Source organism: Triticum dicoccoides, chromosome 5A (assembly GCF_002162155.2).
Source record: "Triticum dicoccoides isolate Atlit2015 ecotype Zavitan chromosome 5A, WEW_v2.0, whole genome shotgun sequence".
NCBI classification, from domain to species: domain Eukaryota; kingdom Viridiplantae; phylum Streptophyta; class Magnoliopsida; order Poales; family Poaceae; genus Triticum; species Triticum dicoccoides.
Window position 1 is genome coordinate 677,818,774 of NC_041388.1, and position 15,072 is coordinate 677,833,845.

At 45.0% G+C, this 15,072-nt stretch overlaps 1 protein-coding gene and 1 long non-coding RNA gene across 2 annotated transcripts; one reads left to right on the forward strand and one right to left on the reverse strand.

Annotated features, from left to right (window-relative positions):
• The first annotated feature begins 7 nt into the window (after positions 1–7).
• On the forward strand, positions 8–5,429 carry LOC119304067. Its single transcript, XR_005148096.1, has 4 exons — positions 8–286; positions 367–588; positions 2,750–5,125; positions 5,218–5,429. It is a non-coding gene; the product is annotated as an uncharacterized LOC119304067 (long non-coding RNA).
• Positions 5,430–6,379: 950 nt separating this feature from the next.
• LOC119304068 lies at positions 6,380–10,540 on the reverse strand. The gene is made up of 8 exons (XM_037581227.1): positions 10,332–10,540; positions 9,099–9,183; positions 8,858–8,995; positions 8,631–8,750; positions 8,429–8,550; positions 8,074–8,349; positions 7,780–7,910; positions 6,380–6,705 (listed from the first exon to the last, which is right to left on the reverse strand). Exons 2-8 carry the CDS (start codon positions 9,103–9,105, stop codon positions 6,567–6,569), a joined length of 933 nt encoding a protein of 310 aa, XP_037437124.1. The 5' UTR covers positions 9,106–9,183; positions 10,332–10,540; the 3' UTR covers positions 6,380–6,566.
• Positions 10,541–15,072: the final 4,532 nt, after the last annotated feature.

Consider the following 15,072-nt stretch of genomic DNA (forward strand, 5'->3'; position numbering starts at 1 on the left):
CCCCACCCGCGCCATCCAATAGCTCCACTCCCCCGGACGCATCTTCTCCGCCAATTTTGGAGGCCGAGGGTGCTCATTTTTCCCCAGACCCGTCCCGAAGCTTCGCGAGCGGCCTTGTAGCAGGCGGATCCAGTTGGTTCCAACCCCGGTGAGCCTCGGAATGGCGCGAGGGACAAACGCACACGCCGGTGTCACGGCCAAGGGGTTTGCTCGATTTGCTCCAGTGGGCGTATGAGAAGAAAAGGGTGGCACTTGATTCCGGCTGGCGGAATTGCATCCGGGGAAGGTAAGTTCAATGCAATTTGTTGATTCAATTTCGACCGGCGAGATTTAGGAAAAATCATAGGCATGCATTTATTTTTTTAGATGGATGCTTGGAGTTCTTCGTCGTCCTCTTCGTCATATGATTTTGACATAGAGGAGATGATTTTGGACGACGATGTCTACAACCTAGTGTTGTTGCATCTAATGGACAAATTTGAAAAGGGCCCTAAGAGAAAGCGTTGCCGATCCACGGTTGGCCGGCTTTGCATTCCGCGCAACCGAGCTCTTGCGGACAAGATGGTCATGAAGGACTACTTCGCCAAGGTACCGACATATCCATCTCACCTTTTCCGTAGGCGACATCGAATGCGTAGGTCTCTTTTCGTTCGCATCATTGAAGCTTGCGAGCAAAATTGTCGTTTTTTAACTCGTCGGAGGAATGCTGCCGGTTTGCTTCGGTTTAGTGCATATCAAAAAATGCTGCTACCCTGGGCCACGTGCCTGGGAGAAAATGCTGCTTGGCCTGCGCCTTAGATTTTGATTTTTGTAGCCTGGCCAGGCAGCCTGGCCGCATTGCTGTGTTGGAGTGTGACCTAAGCCTGGGAGTTCACTCGGGATTAAAAATATATAAAATACTGACAAATGGCCCAGATCCTACATATAAATAACTGGATTCGCTCCAGACTAGTACCGCCACCCGCCCAGGTGACCAAAAGGACACGCCTGGCAGGCTAATTATTTGCCTGGGTAGTCCAGGCCAGGCTTCCTCCAATTTTTTCAGGGCTTCATCCAAACAAAGACCAGGCAGCAACCAGGCAAGCTCCAGCCCAGGCGTTTTCAAGTGTGGAAGCAAACCAAACTAGCTCTAATTGCATATGGCGTTCCCGCCGACTATACCGATGAATATCTTCGCATTGGAGAAGATACCTCCATTAAATATGTGTGAGTGTTTGCGAAGACAATGATCTAGGGTTTTGGCCCAGAGTATCTTCAAGCTCCAAATGAGGAGGACACAAAGAAGTTGATGGCGATGCACGAAGAAAGGGGATGGCTGGGCATGCTTGGGAGTATTGCTTGCATGCATTAGAGGTGGAAGAACTGCCCGGTGGCTTGGATAGGGCAATACACCAGCCACAGGTGTAAACCTACCATTGTGCTTGAAGCCATGGCTTCACGCGATTTATGGATTTTGGCATTGCTTCCTTGGTTTGCCAGGGTCTCTTAATGATACCAATATCTTGGCAGTGATATCATCTTTTTACTCAGCTAGCTAGTGGGAAAGCTTTGGCTTGCAACTATATCTTTAATGGCCATGACTATTATGACGCCCCCGATTCAATCGTACACTAATCATGCACGCAAACGTGTACGATCAAGATCAGGGACTCACGGGAAGATATCACAACACAACTCTAAAATATAAATAAGTCATACAAGCATCATAATACAAGCCAGGGGCCTCGAGGGCTCGAATACAAATGCTTGATCATAGACGAGTCAGCGAAAGCAACAATATCTGAGTACAGACATAAGTTAAACAAGTTGCCATAAGATGGCTAGCACAAACTGGGATACAGATCGAAAGAGGCGCAGGCCTCCTGCCTAGGATCCTCCTAACTACTCCTGGTCGTCGGCAACGGGCTGCACGTAGTAGTAGGCACCTCCGGTGTAGTAGGAGTCGTCATCGACGGTGGCGTCTGGCTCCTGGGCTCCGGCATCTAGTTGCGACAACCAGGTAGAAGGGAAAGGGGGAAAGAGGGAGAAAAGCAACCGTTGGTACTCATCCAAAGTACTCGCAAGCAAGGAGCTACACTACATATGCATGGGTATATGTGTAAAGGGCCATATCGGTGAAATGAATTGCAGAATGCCAGAATAAGAGGGGGATAGCTAATCATGTCGAAGACTACGCTTCAGGCCACCTCCATCTTGCAGCATGTAGAAGAGAGTAGATGGTAAGTTCACCAAGTAGCATCGCATAGGCGATCCCCTCCTCGTCGCCCTGTTAGAGAGCGATCACCGGGTTATATCTGGCACTTGGAAGGGTGTGTTTTATTAAGTATCCGGTTCTAGTTGTCATAAGGTCAAGGTACAACTCCGGGTCGTCTTTTTACCGAGGGACACGGCTATTCGAGTAGATAAACTTCCCTGCAGGGGTGCACCACATAACCCAACACGCTCGATCTCATTTGGCCGAACACACTTTTCTGGGTCATGCCCGGCCGCGGAAGATCTACCCCTTCAAAAAATTCTCACTGTCGGTGTGCTAGGAGCCTATGACAGTGGTTTTGACTTTATTTTTGGTTGTCATAATAATAAGCACCCTTACCACATGACCTTCATATGCACTTGGGCTTGCTATTTCTTGCTTAGTTTCTGCCGCCATACCGATCACTATCTGGTGTCTGCTTTAGATCCACAAAGAGATCAGATGAAATGAATAGCAAGAGGAAATCATGCTTACACTTCTCTTTGAGAATTGTAGGTACAGCCTGGAGAGCAAAAAGCAGGAGTTCTAGATGAGACAATGAAGGGCGAGGGTGGCGCAGCTTAAATCAATTATTCCTTAGCATGCTTGTCTACTCAGATATTTATGATGCTGCATTCTATCGACAACCACCTATTTCTTTATATATATTTTTTGTTTGTACCTAGTATTATTTATTGCAACCATGATCAATGGCTTTGCTGAATGGGATTGAAAAAGAATGTGGTGGACTGACAATTCGACATGCATGGTATTGTTTTATCTAGAGGTAAATACACCACAAGTGGCTAAACTTGTCTGGCGTGTTCAATTTAGTGCCTAAAGTTGCAAATACGTGAAAGTGGTGCCATAACTTGTCCAAATGGTGTATATCCCATGCCTTCGCTCGTATGCCACCGTATGTGCCACCCGCGTGGCTTGACAGTTGGTGTATGGCCCACATGTCAGTGGGTGTGAGTGTGGGCAGAGCTGGTGTTGTGGTTATTTTGCAGAAAACCACTTGGGATTTAATTAATTATCCCAAGAAGTCCCTCCAACAGCGAGAAGTGATTGCGTGTTATGTTTGCGCATAGGTACCTAGAAGGCTGTGGCCTTTCATTCTAACTCCTCGCCGCTTCGTTTCCTCGTCTCTGCTTTCTCTTTCGCACGGTTCGCAATCAATCCGAGGCTGCGGTGGCGGAGGTCGTGTGGCACGGCGACCGGCGTCAGAGGCAATGGACGACCCGCGTCGTCGTCGTCCAGACGAAGCAGCTCCTTCGTATGGTAACTTGCACCCTCCCTGTTTTCCTTCATGACGAGTATCTCTTCCTCGTCCATGACATCGTGTAGGGTTTGCCGGAGTGAGAGTAATTTTCTGGTGTGCTTGATCTTCATCTTTCGTCCATGCCATGCGAGATATTGTGTATGTGGATTGTTGCGGAGTAGATATGGGGACATTGTTCCTGAATTTTGCTATGGTTTATTTGGGGGTTTTGAAAGTAGGCGCCTCTTCCTGTCAAAGTAGTTGGTCATGCTTGTGTGCGCAACAAATTATCCTATAATATTGCTCAGATGTGATCATTTGCCTTGTTGGTCATTTCTGCTCGAATCTGGAGATTGTTCGAACTAAAAATTAGAAAGATTTGTAACTGAATTTTGGGTACAGATGATGTACAGTTAACTGAATTTTGGTGACACCTGATTGTATAGTTAACTGAATTTTCGTGACAGGTGATGTACTGAATGTGTGCGCTGCACTGAACTGAATATATGTGCTGAGTGTGTGCAAGTGCAATGCATTAGAGATGTAGTGACTGTGTGCAGTGTATGTAAAGTAGATAACTAAATTGTTCTTCATAGTTAACTGATATTTTGTTGTATTGAATAGTACAGATCACTGAATATTGGTGCAGCATAGTCATCTGAATATTTCTGCAGCACAGATCACTGAATATTGCTGCAGATGATCTTCATGATTTCCTCTCCCTTTGATTTGCACTTATAGATCACATCTAGTGTTAGTTCATGAATGAACTTCTGCTGCATTATAGTTCATGAATGAACTGCTTCTTTTGTTGGGGTTCAGAGACAACATAGACCCTTTTATTTTGCTTTGGTTCACAGACAAAATTGTGATGCAATGGTACTGCTGTGTACTGCTATGAAGTTCATTTTGGCATGAAAACTCTGATGATATGTTGTGTACTGCGGTCTAATTTATATCTTTGCATTCTGATATCATGTTGGGGGTTAAAAGATGAGTGTTGTGTAGTGCTGTCTAATTTATATCTTTGCATTATGGCCAATTTATATCTTTGCATTCTTATATCATGAAAATTCTGATGATATGTTGTGTTCAAAATTATTATACCTTTTCATAATATTTATAACTTTATAACTTAACATTTTTGATAATTTATGATATGCTATGTTCAGCAGTATTTCACTCTGCAGTATGTGCATGTAAGCTGTTCAGCTTGTTCAAACAGTAAACTGCAGCTTCTGGTCACCGGCGCCAACCATCTGTAACAACACAGGAGAAGTGGGGAGCAGACAAATGACGCCGGCCTTCTGGCCTCCTCGTCTCCACTGCTCGCCGGCCAAACAGCAACGACGAACCTGAGAAGATTCCGCCGCCGCCGTCGTGTGGATAGAGTTAGGGATTTCATTTCATGATTTGGGAATTAGGGGAATTAGCCATCAGAGGGTTATACACTTCTAGGGGATTTTTGCGACATTTAATTAAAATGCAGGGGTTCCTTGTAAAAAGACAGCACGCACAGCTCACAGTGCGCCCGCAGCCACTGACGCACCGTAGCCCGTCTTCAAGCTGTGGCCAGTGGAAAAGCAAAAGAACAAGAGGGAGATGGCTTCAGCATAAATGGGGACTCGCAGGTTATCATCTCGACACTATTTGATCTCGCGTCTTTTGTTTATTTGGGTATTACCGAATGAGCTGACGTCTCTTCACCCTCTTCATACATTAGCATGTCGACTTTTTTGGGGGAGAGTTCTGGATCGGGGTGCTCAAGCCTCAAGGGGGTCATGGAGTTCAATGTTTCCGGATTCGATGGTTTTTGGTAGGCAGTGTGTTCATTGCATTGCTTGCAGACATGTATCGATGCAGGCACAACACTCATTTTTATGGCACTTGTGATTAATTAGGTCACCAGACCTCCAGTAATGTGTCACTCATGAATAGCCATAGCCCATAATGCTGACACATACGAACATGAAGTTTCTGCACCCGAGCTCATATGCACCCTCGTGAACAATAAAAAACAACTAAAATTTTTGAAGACAAACTTTGAGGAGTTCTAAACATGCGTGCTAAGAAACATTCCAAAAAATGGTACCGTAAAAAAAAACTTGATGATCTGAGAAAGAGACTTTTTGGAGTGTCAATTTTGTTTTTTTACGGAAGCATTTTCGGAATGTTGTTTCTTCATGAAATTTAGCACGCATATTCAGAATTCGTCAAAGTTTGTCTCCAAAAAGTTTCAGACTTTCTTAATTTTTTAACTATTTTTATTTTATTTTACTGTTTACGAGGGTGCATCTCGGCTTGGGTGCACAAGGGTACTTTAAGTATTAATCTGCATTGATTGCAGATAGGGTGCGAGATTCTCTCGCACAAACAAAGAAATGGTCCAAAAGAAAGGAAAACAGTTTTATTCTCCATTAGCTTCGCCCTTTAGAGCATCTCTAATAACACCCTATTTTAGGGCCTAACCGTTTTTAGGCTTTTGGGACTAAAAAACAGCTGCCCTACACCACAAAAAAAATTTGAACTTTTCCCCCTTTCAAATCATGGTACTGTTCATGTCCTCTGAGTCCAGGCACCAAATCGCCGCTCTCTCCAGATTGAATTATCGGTGGAGGAGTAGCTTCCGAAAGAAGATAAGGTTGGGGGAGTGGTAGGAAGCCTGACGTGAGCCACGTGAGGTTGCAGAGGAAAAGATCAGTAGGTTGTTTTTAATCATTTTCCAAAGAAATTCACTTTAGGGCAGCTGTTGAAGATGTACAATTTTTTGGTGCCAAAAAGAAAATCACTTTTTGCTGCCCTAAATTTTACTCCAAGCACTTTTCTGTGCTGACTATTTTGTTTGTAGTATGAGACAACAATGTGTATCTGAGATACAATGAGGATGGCAGAAATGAACACATAACTAAACAAGGATTTAGCTTAGGATTCTTTAAGCACATAGGCTACAATTAAGTGCAAATGCCTCAGAATATGTAGCAGTCTCGACTTCACAAGGACTAACAAGCAAAAAAGAAAAAACAAGCGGGTCCATACTTCATAGAGTGGAGCAACAACAACCAACAAATAGTCTCAACACAAAACCGGAGACGGAGAATATGCATCCTTTTTGTTATCAAAGTACTCATCTCCGAACAAACCATACGGTATAGAGTAGAAAGCTGGTATATAATAACGATCTCTTGGTTCAGACCAACTGTCATTCGACATGCTACAAAATCAAAAGGAAAAAAATAATGTTAATATCAATAACTGAATGGGGTCAACTTAATGGGGTCTTAATGTTATCACAAAAAAGTACACGTCTCCGAACAAACCATACTGTAGAGTAGGAAGTTTTTTCTTTTTGAGGGAAAAAAAACGTAGTCTTGGTTTTAAGCTCACAACTCTAGGCCTGTGGGAACATATAGCATTAACAAAAGTATCATAGAAAACCTTATGGGATTTTCAAATTAAGCACTATGGATTTTCAGAATGAGATCTAAAATTTCAGATATTGTTCCTTCATTTCCTTATCAACATTACTCCCCCTTGGTCCCTCTACTTTAATCATCGTTTAGGCCTCATTTGGTTCATAGGGTAGGAAATATCATAGGAATAGGAAAACTATCATAAGTGAGATGACATGTATCTCAGTTCCTATGGAAAGATGTCACTAGGATAGGAAAATTTTCATTGGGTCTAGAGTAATGTTTTCTTTCCTTTGAAAATGGGAAGTACTGATTCCTATCCTACATAGGAATAGGAACCTATTCTTACAAAGTAAAGGGCTCCAAAGGAAAAAAAATCCCTACAAAATTCCTACCCTTTAGAATTCTTACAAAATTCCTCTAAACCAAAAGAGGCCTTAAATTTCCTAGACTTGTTCCGTAGATCACTCAAATATCTCAATCGATCAATTCTTGACTACTTAATCCTGTAGGATTTCTAGCATCTGATTCATAGGATTTCACTAACCATGGCATCTGATTCCATGTTCTTACCTATTCTTGCGTTCTCAAGTTCCTACATAGGAGGCTAATAGGAGTAGAAACATTGATAAGCCCATGGAATCATAGCCTCAGCAAGCTGCAGATCAGAACTTGAGCCTTCGGGCTACTATATATCCAAGCAAGATATGCCTACTTAATGTTGGGAATCTTGGGATGGTAAAGAGCGTGGAAAATTGTGAAGACTGCGGATGTTGTTGGAACAGAAACCATGTACAACATGTAAATCTCAGGGCATCAAAAAGAGCTTCCTCAAATCTCAACATTATACCATTACAAAAAATGTTAAGACATACCATTGTTCATCAAAATATCCCAAGACTTCCTGAATTTTTTCCCTCGGTAGGTATGGAGTTTCTTCATCATGGAAGAAATTCATGCCAATCAAATTCCCACAAGCATCAATAAGAGGCCCTCCAATCCCAGCCTATAGAACAAAGAAAAACATAAGTGACACCAGAAAAACGGGATGCAAAAAAATGGTAATGCGTAATTAATACACAGATTCAATGATCCATTGATCATATTTCTAATACAAATAATTATTTTGCAACATGCGAAACATACAAGCAGGCAAAATATACATATACCTTGGTGATTTTACAAGTGGAAATCCCAAGCTCTTCGCAAGCAAGTTTGCTTTTTCTGTCAATTAACACCCCTCTTGAGGCCATTAATTTTGGACGTTCAAAGAGACGCCCTACAGCTAAAACCTCAATATTAGGGGTGAAAGAAATACGCTCTTCCACATCCACTGCACAAGAACTGTAGGAACCCATGATCTCAACAACTGCAACATTATAGCGTAGATCATAATGTTTCAATGTCCCCGTGACATGTTGTTTATTATTAAGGTGCACTTCAATCTGCAATGATAAGGTTAAACCAGTGTCATAAACGGACAAACAAAAGGCACAAACAATGATGCGCATTGCCAATACCAACCCGCAAGTTATCATCAATCTTGTTTCCATCGCCAGAAGTTTTAACCAAACTTGCTGTAGTAAGGATTCTCACGGGATTACAGTTTATATATACGCCTGTGCAAGCAAAACACCTTGAATTTCCTGCACACATCATAATTTGGTCAATAATAATCGGGGAAATAAGTTAAAATAAAAGCGAGAATACGACGAACAAAAATCACCATTGAATGAAGCAAGTGAGACGACACATTCAGACATAGTTAAAGCAACATTTTCACTGAGTGTGCTCCAGGTATTATCCTCAAATTCCTCTTCAAAAGAGTTAATCACATGCATACCATCTGTTTAAAGAAACACGACATGTCAGTTGAAAATTAAGTGGTTGCAACAATGAAGGGGTACTCAGAAAATTAATGGAAAATAATGGGCATATGATAATATTAATTACCAACAAATGAAGCAAGGGAGACAAAACTTTCTGATAGTTCTGACTCAATCTGTTTGGTGCGTTCACTCGAGGAACTTTGACAGGATTTAACCAAGTAACCAAATCCATCTTCAAATGTAATATCTGGATGGATAGGTCCTAGTTAATTAAAGAAACATGGTACAGGTAAACAATTGTGAGTGCTACAACAGTTTGGCTGTGTAAAAATACTTGCAGGGGCAATAGAAGTATGAAGACTCACGTTGCATAAGTTCTGTTCTGCTAGCATTTTGCTTTTTGTTAAAGCAACCTATGTGCTTGCCTCTTCGCTCTGCATCTTCCCTACCCTGGAGTAGATGAAACAATGTCATTTACAACAAGTAGAGCATGGTTGTAAAAACCATTATACTGGACACTATATTGACATTGACATTATAATAAATTATAATATATAAGCTAGCCTGGTATCTTAAAATACAAGTAACTTCACAGCAAAAGCCCAAAACTGATGAATCAATAATGAAAGCCGTGTACAGAGAAAGACACCTAGTGACATCAAACACCTCAACTAACCTATGAAGAGAGTGAGAAACTAGCTGAGATGACAGCAAGAAAACAGATCTGCTAGCGATAAGGCATTAAGATAATACAAAAATCTAAGGGGCTGCTTGCATCCTTTGCCCAAACAGAAATAGCCCACCTAGCCTTGATGGGCTAGCTTTCTGCCAACAGCAAGGAACCGCCATGGCAAGACGTGCAGGTGCTGCAGGCAGTGTGGGGGTGAGTGAAAAGCTAGCAGTGACCATAGCAGCTTTCATACTCCTTTTACAGCTAAAACATCAGCTCTAATGACTGATTTTTCTGTTGACCTGCTCTTGTGTGTCCTGTTTTTTCCTATAATTTTTTAATCTGCTCTTCTCTTGTCAGTACTGTGCATATTTTGATCAGAGACTTGTACTTTTGAAAAAAATTCAATGACACTAAACAAATCACTTGATGTACTACGATTTTTGTTAAGAAAACAGATTTTTGTTGTTGCCTGTCATGTTTTTTCCTTTTTGAATCCCCTCTTCTCTTGTACTAAGCACTGAACATATTTTGATCAAAGACTTCAAAGCACTTGACGTGTTGGCTAAAAGAAAACAAACACTTGAAGCAGAATAATAGATACATAGATATGTCTATCCGGAAGCTGTCATACGCAAATCAATAATTGAGCCAGTTCGAGGGAAGTTGGTAACCTCAACCTCATGGCAAAGTGATGAATGTATCTCGTCAAGTTAAAATCCAAACGAAGAACAATGAAAATCTTGCCGTCGGAAGCAAGGGGACCAAACCAATAATATGCCTTGCCTCGAAACCCTAGCTCGGCTGGGCTAGTTTGCCCATCCTAACTATAGGCAAGGCTCGATAAGATAACCGAGCTTATAAGTCACCTAAATTTTCATTAAGGCTTTTAGGGTTAGGAAATATAGAGTTTGGGGGTAGGGGTTACCTTCCTCCGGCTGGTTGACCACCGCTGGCAGCGGGCATCGGGCGGCACGGGAGTGCGGCGTGGGCGCCAGCAGCAGCACTGGTAGAAGAACGGCGGGGGGCTGGATCCGGGCGGGGGCGCCTCATGAACGTCCCGTATAAGAAGGGGCAGTGGAGAGGAAAGGAGTCGAAATCGAGGCGGAGGCGGAGGCGGCGGCGGCGGCGGAGGGGGAGGGGGGTGGGGGGTGAGTGATCTCTCTCTCTCTCTCTGGGGGAGATGCTCGAAGACCCGCACCTGCACCTGGCCGGCCCGGCCCGGCCCAAGTCTAAACTTGCCTGGCACGGCATGGCCGGCACATTTACTTTCAGTTTTTTAGGGGAGGCCGGCACATTTACTTACTTAACGGGTTGTGCCGTGCCCTTTTAGTATACTAGTATATGGGCCGGCTCGTGGCACGTTCGGCCATCATGGGCCGCATGCTTTTGGGCCTATATGGTTGTTTTTGGGTCTATTCTAATATCTATACCTATACCGAAAATTCCTAGGAGGGTGGGCATAAAAACCGACAAGCCGAACACCGAACCGAAGCCGAAACCAAAAAAATATTTTTTTTACTGTCGATGCCTCTGTGATCGATTACGTCGACGACGACCCTTCTTCACTTTCAGCGGAGCTTCCAGGCAAGCCCCCCTTTGATCATTTCGATATTGCCCATTCCATTCTCTCATACTTGCATTACATTTTGCTACTGTAATTGATTGCTCCTATTTTGATGCATAGCCTGCTTTTGTAACCTGCTTATTGTTACCTAACCTGCTTATCCTAAATTTCTTAGTATAGGTTGATTAGTGATCCATCAGTGACCCCCATCTTGTCCTTGTTGTCCCTGCTTCATCATCGATGACTCGATCAACGTGATCGACAACCAGAGCCCTAAACCTCACATCGCATCACGCCCATTTTGTTGCTCCACTCTGCAGAGCTACTATCGAGTGTCGAGGGTGATACCTCGTAACGCACTCCTGATGATAATTCTGTGGTGTAGCTATCCGGTCGTGGTCATCGAGGGTGGTTCCTCCTTGACCACTCCTGATATGACTCTGTCGTGCAACCTCTCAATTGTGGACCTCGAGGGTGATTCCTCCCACGTTCACCTTGATGATTACATCGAGTGGAATCCACCGAGGGTGATTCCTCGGGTTTCCCCCCTTGATGTTTTGGACACTTGGTTACCCGGACTTAACTTGAGACCATTATTGAAGTCGGGTCGGCCCTGAGGGGTACCCGCGAGCTGATGTGAAAGTCGGACGGGCCCGTAGAGCACCCGCGAGTTTTCTACGAGGCACGGCCGGGCATTCTGGGCCATTGCCGCAAGTCCATGAGACGGGGCGACGGGGTCACATTATCGTGAGTCTCTGCTCGTCTCCGCGAGCCCCCAATGCACTAACAGGTTTGGGTATTTGTTCTGAGTTTGCCTTTGGCCTTTACACACTAACCACCATGCGAGAGTAGTTATGGGCCTCGACATCGCAGTATCAGCCGAAGCTTTGTCAGACGTCCAGTTCAACATTGTGGTCGGGCCAGATCGCGCCATCCAGGCAGAGGTGGTGCTAGTATCCCCTTGTGCACAACGACCCAGAGTGCAAAGGGCGATGGGCCCAAGACCCCTGAGCGCTTTGAATGTAGACTGGCGGGGACCTCTCTGCTGAGCCTAGGTAGGGCTGCGACATGTTGATCTTCCGAGGCTGGGCATTGACTCAGAAAAATGTGTCCGGCTAGAGTAATCAAGCGTGTTGGGTAACGTGGTTGTGACGCCCCCAATTCGACCGTACATTAATCATACACGCAAATGTGTACAATCAAGATCAGAGACTCATGGGAAGATATCACAATACAACTCTAGACACAAATAAAACAATACAAGCTTCATATTACAAGCCTGGGGCCTCGAGGGCTCGAATACAAGCTCGATACAAAAGAGTCAGCGGAAGCAACAATATCTGAGTACAGACATAAGTTAGACAAGGATGCCTTAAGAAGGATAGTGCAAAAATCAACGATCGAAGAGGCAAGGCCTCCTGCCTGGGACCTCCTAACTACTCCTAGTCGTCGATGGTCTCCATGTAGTAGTATCCATCGGCGGTGGCATCTGGCTCCAGGGATCCACCATCTGGTTGCATCAACCGAAAAGAAGAAGGAAGGGGAAAAGGGGTAGCAAAGCAACCGTGAGTACTCATCCAAAGTACTCGCAAGCATCAGTTCTATACTAAGTAAGCAATGGAAGGGATGTATCTGTGGACTGAACTGCAGAATGCCAGAATAGAGAGGAAGGCCTAGCCTATCGAAGACTAGCATCTTCACGTAGCTCCAAGCATCTTGCAGCATGTAGAAGAGTAAAGAATAACAATTTATATTTAACAATCATGTTGTAGCATTAACGCCCAGAGATCCTTCCTCGACTCCCTACGAGAAAGCAATCCCGGAGCCACATAACTTAAGTATCCATTTCTAGTTGTATTAGATCAAGATATAAGTCTGAACGTCCATTACCATGGACACGGTATTCGAATAGATAACTTCCCTGCAGGGGTGCACCACGTTTTCCAACACGCTCGATCACTCTGGCCGGAGACACCTTTCTGGGGTCAATGCCCGGCCTCGGAAGATCAGCACATCGTAGCCCTACCTAGGCTCAGCAGAGAGGTCCCCGCCGGTCTACATCCTAAGCACTCCGGGGTCTGGGCCCATCGCCCATAGCACTCCGGGTCGTTACGTGCAGTGCGGACCTAGGCACCACCTCTGGGGTGCCGGCCCAGCCGTGCCGCAATGCTGAACTGGACGTCTGACAAAGCTTCGGCTGATACTGCGACGTCGAGGCCCATAACTATTCTCGCGTGGTGGTTAGTGCGTAAAGGCCAAAGGCCAACTCAGAACAAATACCCAAACCATAGTGTATTATTAGCTTGCGGAGACGAGCAGAGACTCACGATAATGTGACCCCGTCGCCCCGTCTCGAGGAAATACGGCAAGGGCAAGCCCAGCCCACTCGAGGGCTGCCTGACTTCCCGGCCGTGCCTCGTAACCATCTTGCGGGTGCTCTCAGGGCCCGCCCGGCTTTCCCAAAGGTCTCAAGTAATGTCAAGGTAACCGTGTGTCCAAACATCAAGGGGAAAACCCGAGGAATCACCCCCGGAGGATTCCACTCAATGTAATCATCAAGGTGAACGTAAGAGGGACCACCCTCGAGGTTCACACTTGAGGTGTTGAACGATAGAGCCGTATCGGGAATGGTGAAAGAGGAAATCACCCTCGATGACCACGACCGAATAGCTACACTACAGAATTATCATCAGGAGTGCATTATGAGGGATCACCCTCAGCACTCGATAGTAGCTCTACAGAGTCGAGCAACAAAAGGGGCGTGATGTGATGTGCGGTGTCGGGCTCTGGTCGTCGATCATGTAGCTTGAGTCGTCGATGATGAAGCAGGGGCAATAAGCACAAGGTGGAGGTCACTGATGGATCACTATCCAACCTATACTAAGCAGTTTAGGATAAGTAGGTAAGGTACAACAGCAGGTACAAAAGCAGGCTATGCATCAGAATAGGAGCAATCAATTACAGTAGAAAAATCTAATGCAAGCATGAGAGAATGGAATGGGCGATATTGGGATGATCAAAGGGGGGGGGGCTTGCCTGGTTGCTCTGGCAAGGAGGGGTCTTCGTCGACGTAGTCGATCACAGGGGCATTAGCAGCGATCTCGGGGTCTACCGGAGAGAAGAGGGGGAAGAAACAATAAATACATAGCAAACAGATGCATGACAAGACAATAAGCTGTGTTAGAGGTGTTCTAACGCAGCGTTACACGATACCGTGGAAGGGGGGAAACATCTGGGAAAGTTTTCCCGAAGTTTGCATTTTCAGACAGATGGATCGGAGGGGGAAAGTTGCATGTTCTCTATGCTAGGGATGTGTGGCAGATGAACGGACCGTGTATCCTGATTCGTCTCGAAATTTTGAGCAACTTTCATGTAGAAAACTTTTTCATCCAAGCTACGGTTTAATTTCTATTAATTTTCAAAGTTTTATTAATATTCTGAAATTAATTTTAATACGAAAATAAATGCTAAAATGCTAGGCGCACCCAGCACAGTGTACACCAAAGTGTACCCAGTGGATGACAAGTGGGCTAGGGGGTCCCGGTTGACCAGTCAACGTTTGACTGGTCAACAGGGGGTGGGGCCCCCTGTCATTGACTTATCTAACTAATTACATATTAGATAGTTAATTAACATGTTAACTTAATTAAGCAAACTTTAATTAAGTTAATTAATTGATTAACTAATTAATTAATTATTATTTTTATTTTTTATTTTTTTTGTTTTTGGGGGCGAGCCCCGCGTGTCATAGGCATTGGGCCAAAGCGGCTAACGGGCGGCGGTTACGGGCACCTGGGCGTGGACGCCCGCCCGAACAACCACGGGAGAGGGGACGCGCCAGGGCGTCGGTGCAGCGCCGGCGACGGACGCCGGAGGTGGCCGTGGGGAGGTAGGTCGCCGGCGGGCGCGGTGGTGGACAGCGCGGGGAGCGGGGCGCGGCTCGCGGACGCGCGCTGAGGGCGGTAGGCGAATAGGGCCACGGCCGGCAGCGCATCAACGGCGAGGTCACTGTCGGTGTCAAAACCGGCGGATCTTGGGTAGGGGGTCCCGAACTATGCATCTAAGGCGGATGGTAACAGGAGGCGAGGGACACGATGTTTAC

Excerpts from the sequence above, each read along its gene's own strand:
- LOC119304068 (XM_037581227.1), bottom strand. Across the intron at positions 8,551-8,630 it reads CTCACTTGCTTCATTCAATG|GAAATTCAAGGTGTTTTGCT; the intron begins GTGATTTTTGTT and ends TGATGTGTGCAG. Across the intron at positions 8,350-8,428 it reads AGATTGATGATAACTTGCGG|ATTGAAGTGCACCTTAATAA; the intron begins GTTGGTATTGGC and ends TTATCATTGCAG.